General features: G+C 43.4%; 2 protein-coding genes across 4 annotated transcripts; both read right to left on the bottom strand.

Moving 5' to 3' along the window:
* Window positions 1-5: 5 nt before the first annotated feature.
* Window positions 6-12,821, bottom strand: LOC103707251 (putative clathrin assembly protein At5g35200). 3 transcript variants are annotated; one of them, XM_026804723.2, is made up of 15 exons: window positions 12,575-12,821; window positions 11,244-11,293; window positions 10,443-10,485; window positions 3,793-3,934; window positions 3,431-3,531; window positions 2,873-2,956; window positions 2,649-2,699; window positions 2,499-2,550; window positions 2,363-2,428; window positions 2,165-2,245; window positions 1,948-2,025; window positions 1,183-1,344; window positions 1,019-1,100; window positions 825-931; window positions 6-566 (listed from the first exon to the last, which is right to left on the bottom strand). In XM_026804723.2, the coding sequence occupies exons 7-15, from the start codon at window positions 2,660-2,662 to the stop codon at window positions 456-458; spliced, it is 753 nt and encodes a 250-aa protein (XP_026660524.1). In that variant the 5' UTR covers window positions 2,663-2,699; window positions 2,873-2,956; window positions 3,431-3,531; window positions 3,793-3,934; window positions 10,443-10,485; window positions 11,244-11,293; window positions 12,575-12,821; the 3' UTR covers window positions 6-455. The 3 variants fall into 3 exon arrangements, with proteins under 3 accessions (XP_026660524.1, XP_026660527.1, XP_026660526.1); XM_026804726.2 differs by having other exon boundaries at window positions 1,019-1,094; XM_026804725.2 differs by lacking the exon at window positions 10,443-10,485.
* On the bottom strand, window positions 8,881-9,651 carry LOC113462731. Its single transcript, XM_026804708.2, has one exon. The coding sequence runs from the start codon at window positions 9,649-9,651 to the stop codon at window positions 8,881-8,883; it is 771 nt and encodes a 256-aa protein (XP_026660509.2).
* Window positions 12,822-15,246: the final 2,425 nt, after the last annotated feature.

Genomic DNA, 15,246 nt, shown 5'->3' with positions numbered 1-15,246 from the left:
AAGTCTATAACCCTACAAGGAATCAACTATTAGGTTGTATGATACAGTTCTGCTTTCAATTTGCAGCTGTTGGGAGGATACACAAAAAAAAGAGACCTTGATTTGATGGAAAAATATGAAGAATGAGTAGATGACCAAACAAATACTGCCTGCTTATTCACATCTTTGAGTCTACTGAGTTCTCTTTCTTCACTATTGAGCATCAGACTCTTCTTGTAATTCCAAACCCTAGTCCACCTTACATGTGGCCTGTGTATGGATTATGGGGAGGATAAGATGGAACAGTTGGTGCTGCAAATAGGTTGCTAAAGGGATTGGTGCCATCCTGTCCCAATGGTTGCTGCTGCTGTTGCATCATGTATGCTTGTTGCTGGGCCATTGCGGCCATCTGCACACTGGCAGGTGATGCTATAGTGGTGGAGGCATATAAAGGATCTTGGGTGTATTGAACTGCCTCAAAGGAATTCATCGCCATCTGAACCCATGTAGCTCCCACCAGGATCTGTTCTTCTTGCAATTGCATTGTCATATAAACTGTCCAGGGTCAACTTGTCTAGCCCACCAGCCTGTTATATGAAGAAAATAATCGGATGAATTGGAATGTAACAGAACAAGGCAAATACGAAAATACATTCGAAGGGATCTGTTGACAACTATCCAAGGTAAACAAGGCAGCACCCTTATCAAGCAAAGCAAAGTCAATGATTTATACATATCTGGGGTGACCGACCCAATCCACAGATTTCGAAAGAGAATAGTGCTATAGATGTAGAGATATAACAACATATGCTTTGGCTAATTTTCTGATGTGAATATAGCTTTACCAGTTTACGCTCTGAAATTATTGGAACTTGGAGCACCAACAAGTGCAAGCTCCCATCCAGTAGTCTCACTTGTAAGATTAGAAGTATTTGTACTTTTAATGGATTATCTGGCATAAACAGAAAAAAAAAATCAGCAAAAAATGAGGATCATCCATTTACAGATAATTTAATTACTAAATATCATTTTAACCTACCATCACCAATGATTGCAAGTTCTAGGATGTTTTTCTCTTCCAATTTTATTGCATCCTGGGCGAAATCATCCAAATCCTGTATCTGACAGCATGGATCCAAACCAGATAAAACAATAATTTTAGCCATCAGCTTACACAAGTGCATTGGATATTTAACTTCTTACCAAGATATCAGTTATTTGAGCTTCGGTAATCTCAGCTGCAGGAGGTTCAGGTGTTGCAGGGGCTGGTGCTGGTATTGGCACAGACTTTTCATGATCATCTTTCAATTTGTTGTGCTCAATGGCCAACAGGGCTTTAGGAGGTATTTCTCTGTCACTGCCTACCTGATGAAGATATCTGAATCATTATATGCCCATACAGGAAGAGTATCAAGGAAAAATTACCGCCCTTAAAAACTAAAAGCAATTGATAAAATGCATCATACTTATGAAGCACCTATAATGTCCAACTAGAATAGAAGCATTCCCAAGTTGTTGCATACAGCATTTATAATTCCCAACAAATTCAAGAAGCAAAATCCATAACTTCTCTGCATATCTAAACATGGAGCAATCTAAATGATTTAGACCCAAAAAGAAATAGAAAACAATATGAACATCATCTCCTTGGGCGCGCCAGAAACCTTATTTAAGTAAAAGATTCCAAAATAAGTAAACCTTAAAGCGGGGAACATGACTAAATTGCATCAGAAGATAAGCTTGCACTAAATATTGAAGCATTTAAGACAAATGCTTTGCATTAATTAAACCCAATGTAACAGAGAATCAGAATCAAAGCAATACTCACCAGTTCAAGCAGACACATAAAATAATAATAAACAAGTTTCACTAAAACTCCTAACCTCATGATAAGCAAGCCAGAGAACTTTCTGCCAACATCTACATTCTTCTAGAATGAATAAGAAATGAAGCAGTTAACATATATACCATATTCCAATTAGGAGGTAAAGTGCATGGAGCACCCTTCACATACTCTTCCATTGCTGCAATAAATGAGGCAGGTGGCTGCAGATGGATAAGCCAAAACAAAAGGGAAGAGCACCATCATGTTAGAAGAGGACAAAAATCTCTAGAACTATTATGCATTAACATTTCAAAAAAAAGGATAGAAATACACCAATTTGGTGTTAAAAAAGAAACTAACCCGTTCAATTTTGATAAAATTTTTCTTTCGTCCCACATCAAGAGCCTTACAGATCTCATAGAACTCAGACAGCCTCTCGGCCTACAGCCAGATGGAGAGTATTTTCAGATGATAAAGAGAAGAATGTTTTTATGGTAAAAATTACATCAGCAATCACAGTTAAATCAAAATATATAAGAGCTGAAAATTGACATGTACCTGATGCCTTGCCTTCCGATAAATTTCAAGTGCCCTGATGGCATCATGACGTGGCATCTCAAAGAACTGTCACAGAAGCACTATTAGTATGCATATTCATAAAGAACAAGTGCATTATACGAGAGCAGTAACCTACCTTGTCAACCAAATTTAGAGTCCCTTCATTAATTGCACTGTATATCTTAAGACTTCGCCAGCAATGTGAACAAAGAGTTATATTAGAGACATGTCAAAGCTTAAAAGTAAACTAAACCAGAAAAACATTATGCATCTATTTGCTACTTACGATTGAAAGTGCATATCTGATCATACTATTGTATGCAGCTGATACCTCAGGCTGAAAAGGCAGGAAGAAGTAAATGTTTTACAAAAATAAGAGAAAGGTATTACAGAGGAGCTGAACATCTGGATTTACAGAAATGCATAATTTATTGGAGAAAGAATGAAATAGGGAGATTGAAGAGATGCACGAGATCAAAAGTAATCACAAGCCACCTTCAACTGTATTACCTGGCAACTGAGCAGAAGGAAAAGAAGCTGTTGCAGAGCAGGTAATTGTTCAAGCTAGTCAACAGTGTCAAGTTCTAGAGTTCTCTGTTGATGAGGCATCAATTCATGGTAAGTTGAGCTCAAAACTGGACTTACTAACATATTATTATTTCCCATTACATGGACTATCCTAGTGATGAGGATTTTATATTGCACTTTGCATGCCAGGACAAATATATACCATAAAAAGCAAGAAGCTGAACCTAAATTACAACAAAAATAAAAATAGCTTTAACATCAAGATTTGATTTCTGGAATTTCCATTTAGTCGTTGAGAATTTCTCCAAGGTCTCATAGAACAGCATCCAATCAGATCTAACCTACATTCTCCAGGAATGCATGTCATTTATCCAGTCATTATGATGCTTAAGGGAAAAAATGTCAATATTTCCCTTTTCCAAGAAAAAAAAGAACCAATAAGGAAAATAATAGCGAACGTATATGCCTGCATAAAACGACAATTCAAGCAAAAACAATTCCATGTGGAAGAAATTTGAATCCAAAGTTCGAGCCACTTACGGAGCGTTCTTCCTCGACATCATATTTCAACATGCGAAAGCACTCTAACCGCTCCTCTAGATACAAAGCATATGTTCGAATCCAAGCAGAATAATCCCATGCTTGAGAGCAAAATATAAACGGAAAAATATATATACATCAGGAACAGTTTGTTTTTCCTCTACAAGACAATGCTATTTGTAATTAACTAATTATTAAATAATGGATCCTGCACTGTCCAATTACGTAATCTTCTCGCTCAAAAAACAATTGAGAGGGATATGGTGCAATAGATGGAAAAAAATGATGGCATTATCAGCTTTTGAATGAGAGGACAAATAAATTTTTAAGCATAAAATTTTACAGAGTACAAGATACAGTACCATTTAGACTCGAATAATCCTTGAAATGTGATAGGTTTAGCATATGACCTCTGCTCCTAGTACAGTTGATGAGCTCTTCTCAGAATGAGGGATCGACTTCTCTCAAAGCACGATGTATAACAATCAAAGTTTTAAAAGCAACCTGATTGAAATTAAGAAAGTAAACTCACTGCAGATAAGCTAGGAGCAACATAATAGGACTTCAAAGTATATTGCAAACAGAGTTATGAGCAGTCAAACTAATATATTGTTGTCTACAACCAGCTCCAAAACATACTTTTAGTCAGCATGATATCAAAAATATTTTAAAAAAGAATTTAAATTTGTCTGAGCTGGTATGGAGGTTCCATCTAAAAAAGAATATATATGGAATAGCCGCCACACATAATCATGCTCCTACATTTGCTTTGTTGTTTCATGGAAGCAAGCAACAATAACTTTATATATACAAGGTTCATATACAACACTTAGTTAATTTCACATTTTTAAAATAGATAGTCACCATTCACCCGTAATTTTCAAAGTCAACGTATTAAGTCTACCATAGTTTTCAGATATGTAAATGCTTTGCATGCGTCCAACAGTGATGCTCACATCTGAGGTCAATGCCAAAAGCCATTGCTTAAAGAACATTATACAACTTTGTTTATTTTGTCTTAACGTGAACTAAGAAAACATGATCCTAAATGCACACCAACAAAACCGCCCATCATGGCAGAAACAAACAATTGCAAACACTATTCAGACTTGTCTTTGCAAATGACTTCGAACTATCAAAGTGAGTGGTACATGTTATAGATAAGGTTCTCAAAGACATACCGTTCTGGAGATATATAGATTGTAATCCATTGTCATGGAGATAAGATCTTGTTTAAACTGATAGTCAATATATTACCATGCCAAAATAAGTTGTTGTAAGGTATGATAATAAGCGCATAGACAAAAAATATGGCCAAGAGATACCCTATTTCAATTGTTTTCGGTTTCTTGAGCATGCCATACAGAAGAAGACACATTGTAGTCAACATTTCTGGTAGAATTAGCATGACACACCAAGTAGACGTGCCTAAGGGCCATGGGATGATATTTATTGAAAAGAATTTTCTGACATGGTAAAAATTGCACTTCTGTGTGGATTGGTATAATGGTTTGAAGTTCTGGCAGAAACTAACTTAAAAACCAAAACCAAAACATTTTGTTTTTGACTTGAACCAGTCTGAATCCAGGGTCAACTCCGAAGTTTCACAGAAAAGTGACTTGTAGGAACAAATTTATCATATAAGTGGAAAATTGTGGAGCTCTTTGACCATTTATTCCTTTGTTTAATTCTGACAGGTGATGAGCATTTTGTCGAATGTAAACTCGAAATTTGCAAATTCTAAGACAAATGTGAAGTATTTGATAATGGGTCTAAAAGAACGTCAGAAAAATATATTTATTGAAAGATCTGGCAATCTCAGAACATAAGCTTCATAAGTATTAATAGTGCCATGTGTTCAATTGTCACTAAATAATAAATGATGTATTATACCATAAAATGATGCAGAACATGAATTTTACCTTTCCTAGTGAAAAAATTATAATTTTTAACTGATTCAGTATGTAACTAGTGAAAATGGTATACCCAAAGGTCCCACAGAATTCATCATGTTTTAATATAATAATCATCTTCCTGACTACTTTTATTCTTCTTTAATTTTTTAATATTCTCTGATATTTTGATATTTAAATTCTTTTTGACCTAATACTAGAGCAGAACGCACATCAAGAGTACAGAGCAGAATACTAGGACATATGTTAGAAGTATGGTATGCCGCAGCGTATGCCGAACCGGCCCGTACAGGCCGGTACAAACCGGTCCGGCCAGCTACCGGTACGCCGGAGCCGTTGAAACCGGTACAGGCCGGTTCCTTACCGGAGACGAAGAAGACGAGGAGAAAAAGAGAGAGCGCGGGGAAGAGAGGGAGGGAGCCCACTTTTGGCCGCCATCGGAGAGCCGCGGAGGGGCGTCGGAGGCCGGTGGGGGGCGGCGGAGCCCGGCGGGGGACAGGGGAACCCGCGGGGGCGCTGCGGAGGCCGCGGCCGCGGCCGCATTTTTTAATTTAGGAATTTTAAGTGAAGTCGGCAAATCGGTTGCCGACTTCACTTAAAAATCCCCAATTTCTTACGTCCGGGTGACAAATCCTTGATCACCTAAATAAATCACATAGGGGTCACATTATTCTCTATTTATTTCAAAATTTTCTAATTTATCATAACATGAATTTACTTGCTTGGATCTCAAGTCCAATTTACTTAATTTAGAGCCCTTGGCCTCGATTTAGAACCAGATTGGGTTCACGTAGGTCAATTGGGTCTTTAATTAAAGAATTGGGCTCGGTTCCTGATTGGGTCTAGCCCTATCGGGTCAATTTGGTCTTCTGATTAGGTTATTGGGCTCAATTTCAAGTCCAATTATTTTTAATTTTGGTCCAGGGTCAATGTGGCTCATTTAGGCTTGAGTCAGGGTCAGCCCGAAGTCAATTTGGTCTCAATTTAGTTAAACTGGTTTTGAATTGGGCTTGATTCATATTCAATTTGGGTCTGCTGAGACTAACTCAGCTTAATTGGGTTCGGATCCAATTCAATTGGGCTTAATTTGGTTCGGATCTAACCCAATTCATAGTTTGGGTTCGTCCGGACTTAGTTTAATCTGATTGGGCTCGGTTTTAGTCAAATTTGGCTAAACCCATTTTTCTTTTCTTTTATTTGGGCCTAACCGGTTCGGACTCGAACTCGGATCCGACCCGGTAGGTCGGACCCATTAAGGGTCTCTCTCTTTTTTCTTTTTTTCTTTTTTTTTCTTTTCTTTTCTTTTTCTTTTCTTTTCTTCTTTTTCTTTTCTTCCTTCTTCCTTCCCGAAGGTTCTTCTCCCTTTTTTTTTTTCTTTTCTTCTCTTCCTCTTCTCTTCTCCCGACTCCTCCTTCCCCCTTTCTTCTCATTTCTTCTCCCGTGGAGGGAGGAGGGCGAGCTCGGGAGGAACGGGCAGCGGCCAATGGCGTCCGACGGCCGACCTGCGGCGCCCACGGCCACACCCGCGGCCGTGCCCGTGGTCGTGCTCGGGGGCGCATCGGCGGCCTGCGGCCGCATCGGCATCCCGCTGTCGGCAACCCACGGCCTGCGACCTGCGGCCGAGGCCGGCGCCCACGGTTGCGGCTGTGGATCAACCACCGGTAAGTTTTGTATTGTTAGTTTTTTTTCCTCCTCCCCCTTCCTTCTCCCGTGAAGGGGAGATCGTACTCGGCAAGGGCCCTAGCCACGGCCGGTGGCGCTCCCCGGCCGGTCAGCGGCACCGGCCGGCCCTGCGGCCCCGCAGCTTGCAGCCTTCCTTGCTGCCGCGGCTTGCAGCCGACGTAGCTCGCAGCCACCGCAGTCGACGTGCGTCTCCCTTTTTTTTTCCCTTTTGATCTAATCATTAATCTAGATCTACCAAGAATAAAATATGAAGAAGGGCGTTACCTGAAGGGGATCGTTCGTCTCTTACTCCGGCGATACGGCCTTCAGCTCCGGCGGCGCTGGCCTAACTCCAGATCCTGTCCACCGGGGGGGAGTTGTGTGAGAGAGAGGTAATGGAGGAGAACAAAAGGATGGCGAACCGTCTAGCCAATTGAGGCTTCTTGTAGCCTCGATCACTGGGGGAGGCGGACGGTTGTAACCGCCCACCATCAGGCGTTACGAACGCTTGCACGACGGTGTAATGGCCCCCCCTCTGTTTTTCTTGGGAGTGGGGCGGTTATCACATTCTCCCCTTCTTATTAGAATTTCGTCCTCGAAATTTATATACCTGCATTGTTAGAATTCTTCCGAGGATAGTAAGGAAGAATAATGCAGTGTGGGTGATTGTTGATCGCCTCACGAAGTCAGCTCACTTTTTACCCTTTAGGGTTGGCACTTCACTTGATAGGCTGGCTCGGAGGTATATTGATGATATTGTGCACCTACATAGGGTACCGATAAGTATTGTATCTGATCGGGACCCCCGTTTCGTATCTAGATTTTAGAAAAGCTTACAGACTGCTATGGGCACTGATCTGAGACTCAACACTGCTTATCACCCTCAGACTGATGGTTAGTTAGAGAGGACAATTCAGACCCTGGGGGATATGCTGCGAACATGCACTGTTAATCTGGAAGGTTGCTGGGATGATCATATATCATTAATGGAGTTTGCTTACAATAATAGTTATCATTCTAGCATCCAGATGGCACCTTATGAAGCCATGTATAGACGAAAATGTCAGTCTCCTTTACATTGGGATGATGTTGGAGAGAAGAAGATGTGGGGCCCTGAATTAGTTCGGAGTGCCAGAGAGAAGATCCTACTGATCAGAGAAAGGCTCAAGGCAGCTCAAGATAGACAGAAAAGCTGGGCAGATAAGAAAAGAAGAGAAGTAAAATTTCAAGAGGGAGACTTTGAATTCTTAAAAGTTTCACCCTCGAAAGGTGTTACAAGATTTGGAAGACATAGTAAGCTAAGTCCTTGCTACATTGGCCCCTTTGAGATTCTTGCTAGAGTAAGGGAGGTTGCTTGCAGACTGGCTTTGCCACCAGAGTTATCCAGTGTGCATAATGTCTTTCACGTTTTCCTTCTACGGAGATACATTCCTGATCCCAGCCATAGAGTACAGCACGAGCCCCTGCAGATTGATAGAGACCTAACTTATGAAGAGTATCCTTTACGCATCATTGATCATAAGGAGCAGGTCCTGAGGCGACGTATCATCCCTATCTGAAAGTTCAGTGGAGCAACCATTCGGAGAGAGAGGCCACATGGGAACTTGAGGAGGATATGCGAGCGAGACATCCACAACTCTTTAACAATGCAGGTATGTAAATTTCGAGGACGAAATTCTAATAAGGAGGGGAGAATGTGATAACCGCCCCACTCCCAAGAGAAACAGAGGGGGGGCCATTACACCATCGTGTAGGCGTTCGTAACGCCTAATGTGGGCGGTAACAACCGTCTGCCTCCCCCAGTGATCGAGGCTACAAGAAGCCTCGATCGGCTAGACGATTCGCCATCCTTTTCAAGCAAGGACCAGAATGCATTTAGTCACAGTAATAACAAGCCTTAAATTTCTTCTTCTTGTTAGGAGGGCCTTCAAAGTTTCTTGGCCAGTTCATCAGATTCCTTGACGTCTCGGGCCTTTTCTGCTCACCTCTTTCCTTCCCTGATTTCTTCAGATCTATTTCTACCTTCAGTGCTCTCTCCAGGGCCTCTCCGTAGCTGGTAAAAATCAGAACTGGCAATCGGGATCGAATTTCGTCCCTCAAGCCCTGCTCAAATCTATTAGCCTTGCTTCTCTCAATCTCTATCATCTGAGGGCAGAACCGACCCAGCTCAGTAAATTTGTTGGCATATTCTAGCACAGTCATATCATCTGTCTGCCTCGGAGATAAAAATTCGTTTTCTTTAGATATTCTGACTAACTTAGGAAAATACTGGTCATAAAACATCTTCTTGAATTCCACCCATATCGGTAGCTCGTCCTCATCCTTGAGTGTAGCTTCAATGGCCGTCCACCAGAACTCTGCATTCCCTTTCAGCTTAGGGATAGCCAATCTAACCTTCACTTCTTCGGGATATTGCAAGGCTTTGAACATCTTCTCTACCTCCCGAATCCAGGTGTCAGCAACCAGAGGGTCAGCTCCACCATCAAACATAGGTGGGTTGAGCCTACGGAATCGCTCATAGTAGGACTCAATGGACTGTGCAGGTCGGGCAGTGGTCTGCACCTGCTGCTGCATCTGCATCTGCTGCTGCACCTGCTGCTGCATCTGTTGTTGCATCTCCTGCTGCATCTGAAGGAGCTGAGTCATACCTAACTTGCTCCGGCAAAATCGGCCTGGGTGGCAGCTGGGTTAGGAGTTTGCTCAGCTAGCTGCCTGGCATGTCCTCTCCCTCTTGCTCCTCTCCTCCGAGCTGCAATATTTGCCAAGACTTCCTCCTCTCTGTTCTTCATTTTCACCTATCAAAAATATTAGCATAATTCAATTAACTAATTTTCTTTCTTTTGAATATGCCGAATTTAATTGAACGAGACTTAACTGCCCATTTTCCTTACTAAAACTTAGAGTTTTTTTTTTTTACTCTTGATTAAACCTATTGCTCTGATACCACTAAATGTTACGCCTCCGCCTGCGCAGAGCACGTGAGGCACCTAGTGCCCATTGGGGACCACATGAGGAGGGACCGCGGGGCTCCCCTGCCAGATATTGTCCGGTTCCGGGGCTTCACGCAAGCGTCCTTCACCCCTCTCCGATTTTGTTTTTCTCACAAAACGCGTCTGCAGGATTAGGAGACACCCGCCTCATATACCCAGGATCTGGAACGAGTCTTTCCGATGTAGGACTATTGGGCCTCACACCCTTTCCACCATCGGACAAGAGTCGTCCTCGGCTCTGATACCACTCAATGTCACGCCCCAAATCCGGATCATGACACGACCGTGCTATTACAATCTTATGCACACAATAACACGAAGCCACTTAAAATTTCATAACAAAAATAAATAGTTTCATTTACTAATGTCATAACATTATTCATGAAGTTGGAACAGTACAGAGCTTCTAAAATTTGATTATTACATAATATTTTCAGTTACCCCAACCTTGAATAACACCAAGCTCCCTGCTCCTAGTAGTCTTATTCATCTGTAAAAAAAAATAGATAAAAAGATATGAGCTACACAGCTCAGTAAGTAACCACGTACTATCTTATTGGATCAAGTACAATTATGCCAATGCAGTGATTAAAAAGCCAACAGTTGTAGTAAAATAAAACATTTTATAGATGACATACACAAATCAGGTCATAAAGCAATACATGTTCCATCCATGAAAGTTCATAATCATGATAATGCAAGTCATATAGAAATATTGCCATTTATCCATACTTTATAAAACATACTCTCAGATGAATGTACTGCTATGGTCACTATAATCCCGTAACAGGGCCTGTTAATCTTAGTCGACTAATTCTGTTATTCGTTACCAACTTTAACCCGTGGGCAGAGGGCCTGTTATTCTTTGGATGCTAGCTCCAAGGTGTCGACTAACCTCTATTTCTAGAGATGGTCATAGCTATCTGAGAGTTCATAAATCATATTCTTTTTCTTTTATACATCATAATCATCATAAATAGGTTGGAAAATGATAAATGGCATCATATAATTTAAAATGCATAAACATGTCTCAAATATCATTTTTCATGCAGTCTAACATAATCATAATTTCATAACTCATACACCATCAAATATTCATGAAGGATGCTCTTTAATCAAATTCATGAATCACATGCAATCATATACTTGATCCTAATTTTGAGAAAAATATATCATAACCAATACATTTTCATAATTGTAAATAAACAGTAATTTAAAAACTTTAAGATCAGTGCCAAGGTTACTTACAGCAATTTGCTTTCCAATTTCTTACGTCCGGATGACAAATCCTTGATCACCTAAATAAATCACATAGGGGTCACATTATTCTCTATTTATTTCAAAATTTTCTAATTTATCATAACATGAATTTACTTGCTTGGATCTCAAGTCCAATTTACTTAATTTAGAGCCCTTGGCCTCGATTTAGAACCAGATTGGATCCACGTAGGTCAATTGGGTCTTTAATTAAAGAACTGGGCTCGGTTCCTGATTGGGTCTAGCCCTATCGGGTCAATTTGGTCTTTTGATTAGGTTATTGGGCTCAATTTCAAGTCCAATTAGGTTTAATTTTGGTCCAGAATCAATGTGGCTCATTTAAGCTTGAGTCAGGGTCAGCCCGAAGTCAATTTGGTCTCAATTTAGTTAAACTGGTTTTGAATTGGACTTGATTCATATTCAATTTGGGTTTGCTGAGACTAACTCAGCTTAATTGGGTTCGGACCTAACTTAATTGGGTTTAATTTGGTTCGGATCTAACCCAATTTATAGTTTCGGTTCGTCCGAACTTAGTTCAATCTGATTGGGCTTGGTTTTAGTCAAATTTGGCTAAACCCATTTTTCTTTTCTTTTATTAGGCCGAACAGGTTCGGACCCGAACTCGGATCCAACCTGTTAAGGGTCTCTCTCTTTTTTCTTTTTCTTTTTTTTTCCTTTTCTTTTCTTTTCTTTTTCTTTTTTTTTTCTTTTTTTTTTTTCTTCCTTCTTCCTTCCCGAAGGTTCTTCTCCCTTTCTTTCTTTTTTTTCTTTTCTTCTCTTCTCCCAACTCCTCCTTCCCCCTTTCTTCTCATTTCTTCTCCCGTGGAGGGAGGAGGGCGAGCTCGGGAGGAACGGGCAGCGGCCAATGGCGCCCGGCGGCCAGCCTGCGGCACCCACGGCCACACCCGTGGTCGTGCTCGGGGGCACATCAGTGGCCTGCGACCGCGTCGGCGTCCCGCGGCCGGCAACCCACGGCCTGCGACCTGCGGCCGAGGCCGGCGCCCGCGGTTGCGGCTGCGGATCAACCACCAGTAAGTTTTGTCTTGTTTGTTTTTTTTTCCTCCTCCCCCTTCCTTCTCCCGTGAAGGGGAGATCGTACTCGGCAAGGGCCCTAGCCGCGGGGCCCCGGTGGCGCTCCCCGGCCGGTTAGCGGCACCGGCCGGCCCTGCGGCCCCGCAGCTTGCAGCCTCCCTTGCCGCCGCGGCTTGCAGCCAACGTAGCTTGCGGCCACCGCAGCCGACGCCCGTCTCCCTTTTTTTTCCCCTTTTGATCTAATCACTAATCTAGATCTACCGAGAATAAAATATGAAGAAGGGCATTACCGGAAGGGGATCGTTCGTCTCCTACTCCGGCGATACGGCCTTCAGCTCCGGCGGCGCCGGCCTAACTCCAGATCCTGTCCACCGGAGGGAGTTGTGTGAGAGAGAGGTAATGGAGGAGAACAAAAGGATGGCGAACCGTCTAGCTGATCGAGGCTTCTTGTAGCCTTGATCACTGGGGGAGGCGGACGGTTGTAACCGCCCACCATCAGGCGTTACGAACGTCTGCACGACGGTGTAATGCCCCCCTCCGTTTCTCTTAGGAGTGGGGCGGTTATCACAGGAACGTACAGGAAGTACCATACCGTTTCGGTACCAGTATCCAATACGAGTAGCGTACCGACACTCGGTATGCCAAAAAAAGCTCATATCATACCGTACCGATACTGTGCTAGTGTGGCACCGGCATAGGGTCGGGTATCGAGACGGCGACTCTTGGTTAGGAAAAACAACAAAAGGTTCAGACTTTGGAAAAAGAAAGTAGATGGAATAATAGAAGTTGCACTAGCTGAAAATATACTAGTGAAAAGTATGACAGATATAGTATATGCATGCACAAGAAAGATTTTGGGAAGGGCAATAAGAGGGCAGCTCAGATTTGTGTTAAAAGTTTAAAGCAAGGAGAGGGGGAGGCTAGAATGGCATGAGCAGATATTCTGATGAAGGGTTTGAAAAAGATGACAATGGAAGATGTTATCCCCTTAATTAAAATTAAAAGTACATAAGGATTCCTAATGTTGGACATAAATAGTTGGAATGAGACTTTGTTGTTGTAATTATTATTTAAATAGAAGATCATTCTCCAAAAATGGAAAAAATCTTGTTCATGGTGTCAGCATATCCATACAAAGCTAGACAAGTGGGATCCCAGAAACATGTGTCATGATCAATTTTTGCAATTAAGTCATTGTCTAATGACATTTAAGCATAATGGAGAATATGTCATGAAATCAATAATAAGAAGTCAAAATTTGTAGTTGTTCAGTTTATGACAACCAACTCCATTGAATCGCATGACTTGTCTGTCAACAACCTTTTAAAGAGAGTCTCTGTAAGAATCAAATGCAATTTTCTAATTGATTTGTACAAACATTGAATTTTTATATAAAATTCTGCAAAAGATGATCCAAATCCTACAATTTGATATTGTTGCTGGTGGTCCAAACCGAGAACGATTGGCACAGCGGTGTGAACGGGGTTCCGTTTGGGTTGCCTTGGTTGGTGTTGATTGCGCTCTACCTTCCACCGGGAAACCTGCAAGCAAGCCTCGCACCACCACTGGGGCAGTGGGGGCCCTCCGACGATCAAGTCAGAGGAGATTGGAGGAGAAGGAGAGATAATAGTAGCAAGTAAGGGAATGCTCTGGAAGTTCTCGCTTACCCCCCCTCCTCCCCCCAGCCGCATATATACCAGGCTGGGGGGTCTTTCAGGGGGGTTTGTCATCGTGGGGCACGATGGAGCTGCCACTGACACGGCCGTTACAGGGCGTCGTGGGGCAGCGCTGGGTACGGCCATGACAGGGCGTAGTGGAGCTCCGCCTTGTACGGCTGTTACAGGGGATCGTGGAGCAGCGCCAGATACAACCGTTGCAGGGAGTAGTGGAGCAGGAGGCTGCGGCGTGCCTCTGGGGAATAGCCTGTCGTTGTCGAGAGATGTCCGACTCGGGGTCGGGCTGCGGAGACGAAGATGTCCGACTCGGGGTCGGATTGCTGGATCAAGGGGCAGCCGACTCGGGGTCGGGCTGCGGAGCCGAAGATGTCCGACTCGGGGTTGGATTGCTGGATCAAGGGGCTGCCGACTCGGGGTCGGGCTGCGGAGCCGAAGATGTCCGACTCGGGGTCGGATTGCTGGATCAAGGGGCTGCCGTAGTCTTCCTGGGCGCGCGTGCCGGTCACGTGGGGCATGGTGGCTAAGTTCCCCCGTAACAGTAGCCCCCCACTTCCGAGCCCGGAACCAGAAGGGAAACGGGTGAAGGGAGTGATGCTTCGAGATTGCCGCCATCCCTCGGAGAGGCGCGCGCGCTTCGAGCTCCCCGCCTTCTTTATGGCGTATGGCGGTTGTTGCTGACCTGGCAGTCTGAGGATTTCGGTGGACATCCTTCCTTAATGGCGTCGATTCGCCTTTGGGGCGCGAGCGACCCTCTGGCAGCCAGGCGTCCTCTGGCGTCACCCACCTTTCCGCCTATTTAACCGGGGGCCCTCCTCCGTCCGCCTTTCTCTTTACAGACATCTTCGAGTTTCTCCTTTGCGCTGCCGTCATTGCCGTCGGACTGTTCGCTTGCTCCTACTTTGACGCTCTCGGAGCCGTTCTTCCTTCTCTTCCGGTGAGTTGCCCCATTCTTCAATTTAAGGCTCTCCATACTTTCTCCTTTTGTATTAGTGTACTCCAGTTGTTCCGGTCCTTTCCCCCTTCTTGACCCCGTCCTGACCGTAGATTCACTGGCCATTAGGGATGGGCGAAGTGAGAGCAGACCGCATTAAGTCGGAGCTGGTCGCCGAAGACCTAGATAGGTTCGTGGCTCGATACCACCTTCCCGAGGCCTGCAATGTTACGCTCCCGGGGCCTGAGGAGAGGATGTCCCATCCTCCTCCAGGGAAGGTTGCCATCAATGAGGGCATTCTTCAGGTCGGGTTCCGCTTTCCCCCCTCGGACTTAGTTGTGCAGGTGCTTCGGGG

This window comes from Phoenix dactylifera, chromosome 14, assembly GCF_009389715.1.
Source record: "Phoenix dactylifera cultivar Barhee BC4 chromosome 14, palm_55x_up_171113_PBpolish2nd_filt_p, whole genome shotgun sequence".
NCBI lineage: Eukaryota > Viridiplantae > Streptophyta > Magnoliopsida > Arecales > Arecaceae > Phoenix > Phoenix dactylifera.
This window is presented reverse-complemented; position numbering and strand designations above follow the sequence as displayed.

What these genes read in the sequence shown, in the direction of transcription:
- LOC103707251 (XM_026804723.2), bottom strand. An exon ending in ATTTTATCAAAATTGAACGG is followed by an intron (nt 2,026 to 2,164) that starts GTTAGTTTCTTT and finishes ATCCATCTGCAG; the next exon opens with CCACCTGCCTCATTTATTGC. An exon ending in TAATTTCAGAGCGTAAACTG is followed by an intron (nt 567 to 824) that starts GTAAAGCTATAT and finishes TTCATATAACAG; the next exon opens with GCTGGTGGGCTAGACAAGTT.
- LOC113462731 (XM_026804708.2), bottom strand. Translation starts at nt 9,651, where the DNA reads ATGACTCAGCTCCTTCAGATGCAGCAGGAGATGCAACAACAGATGCAG.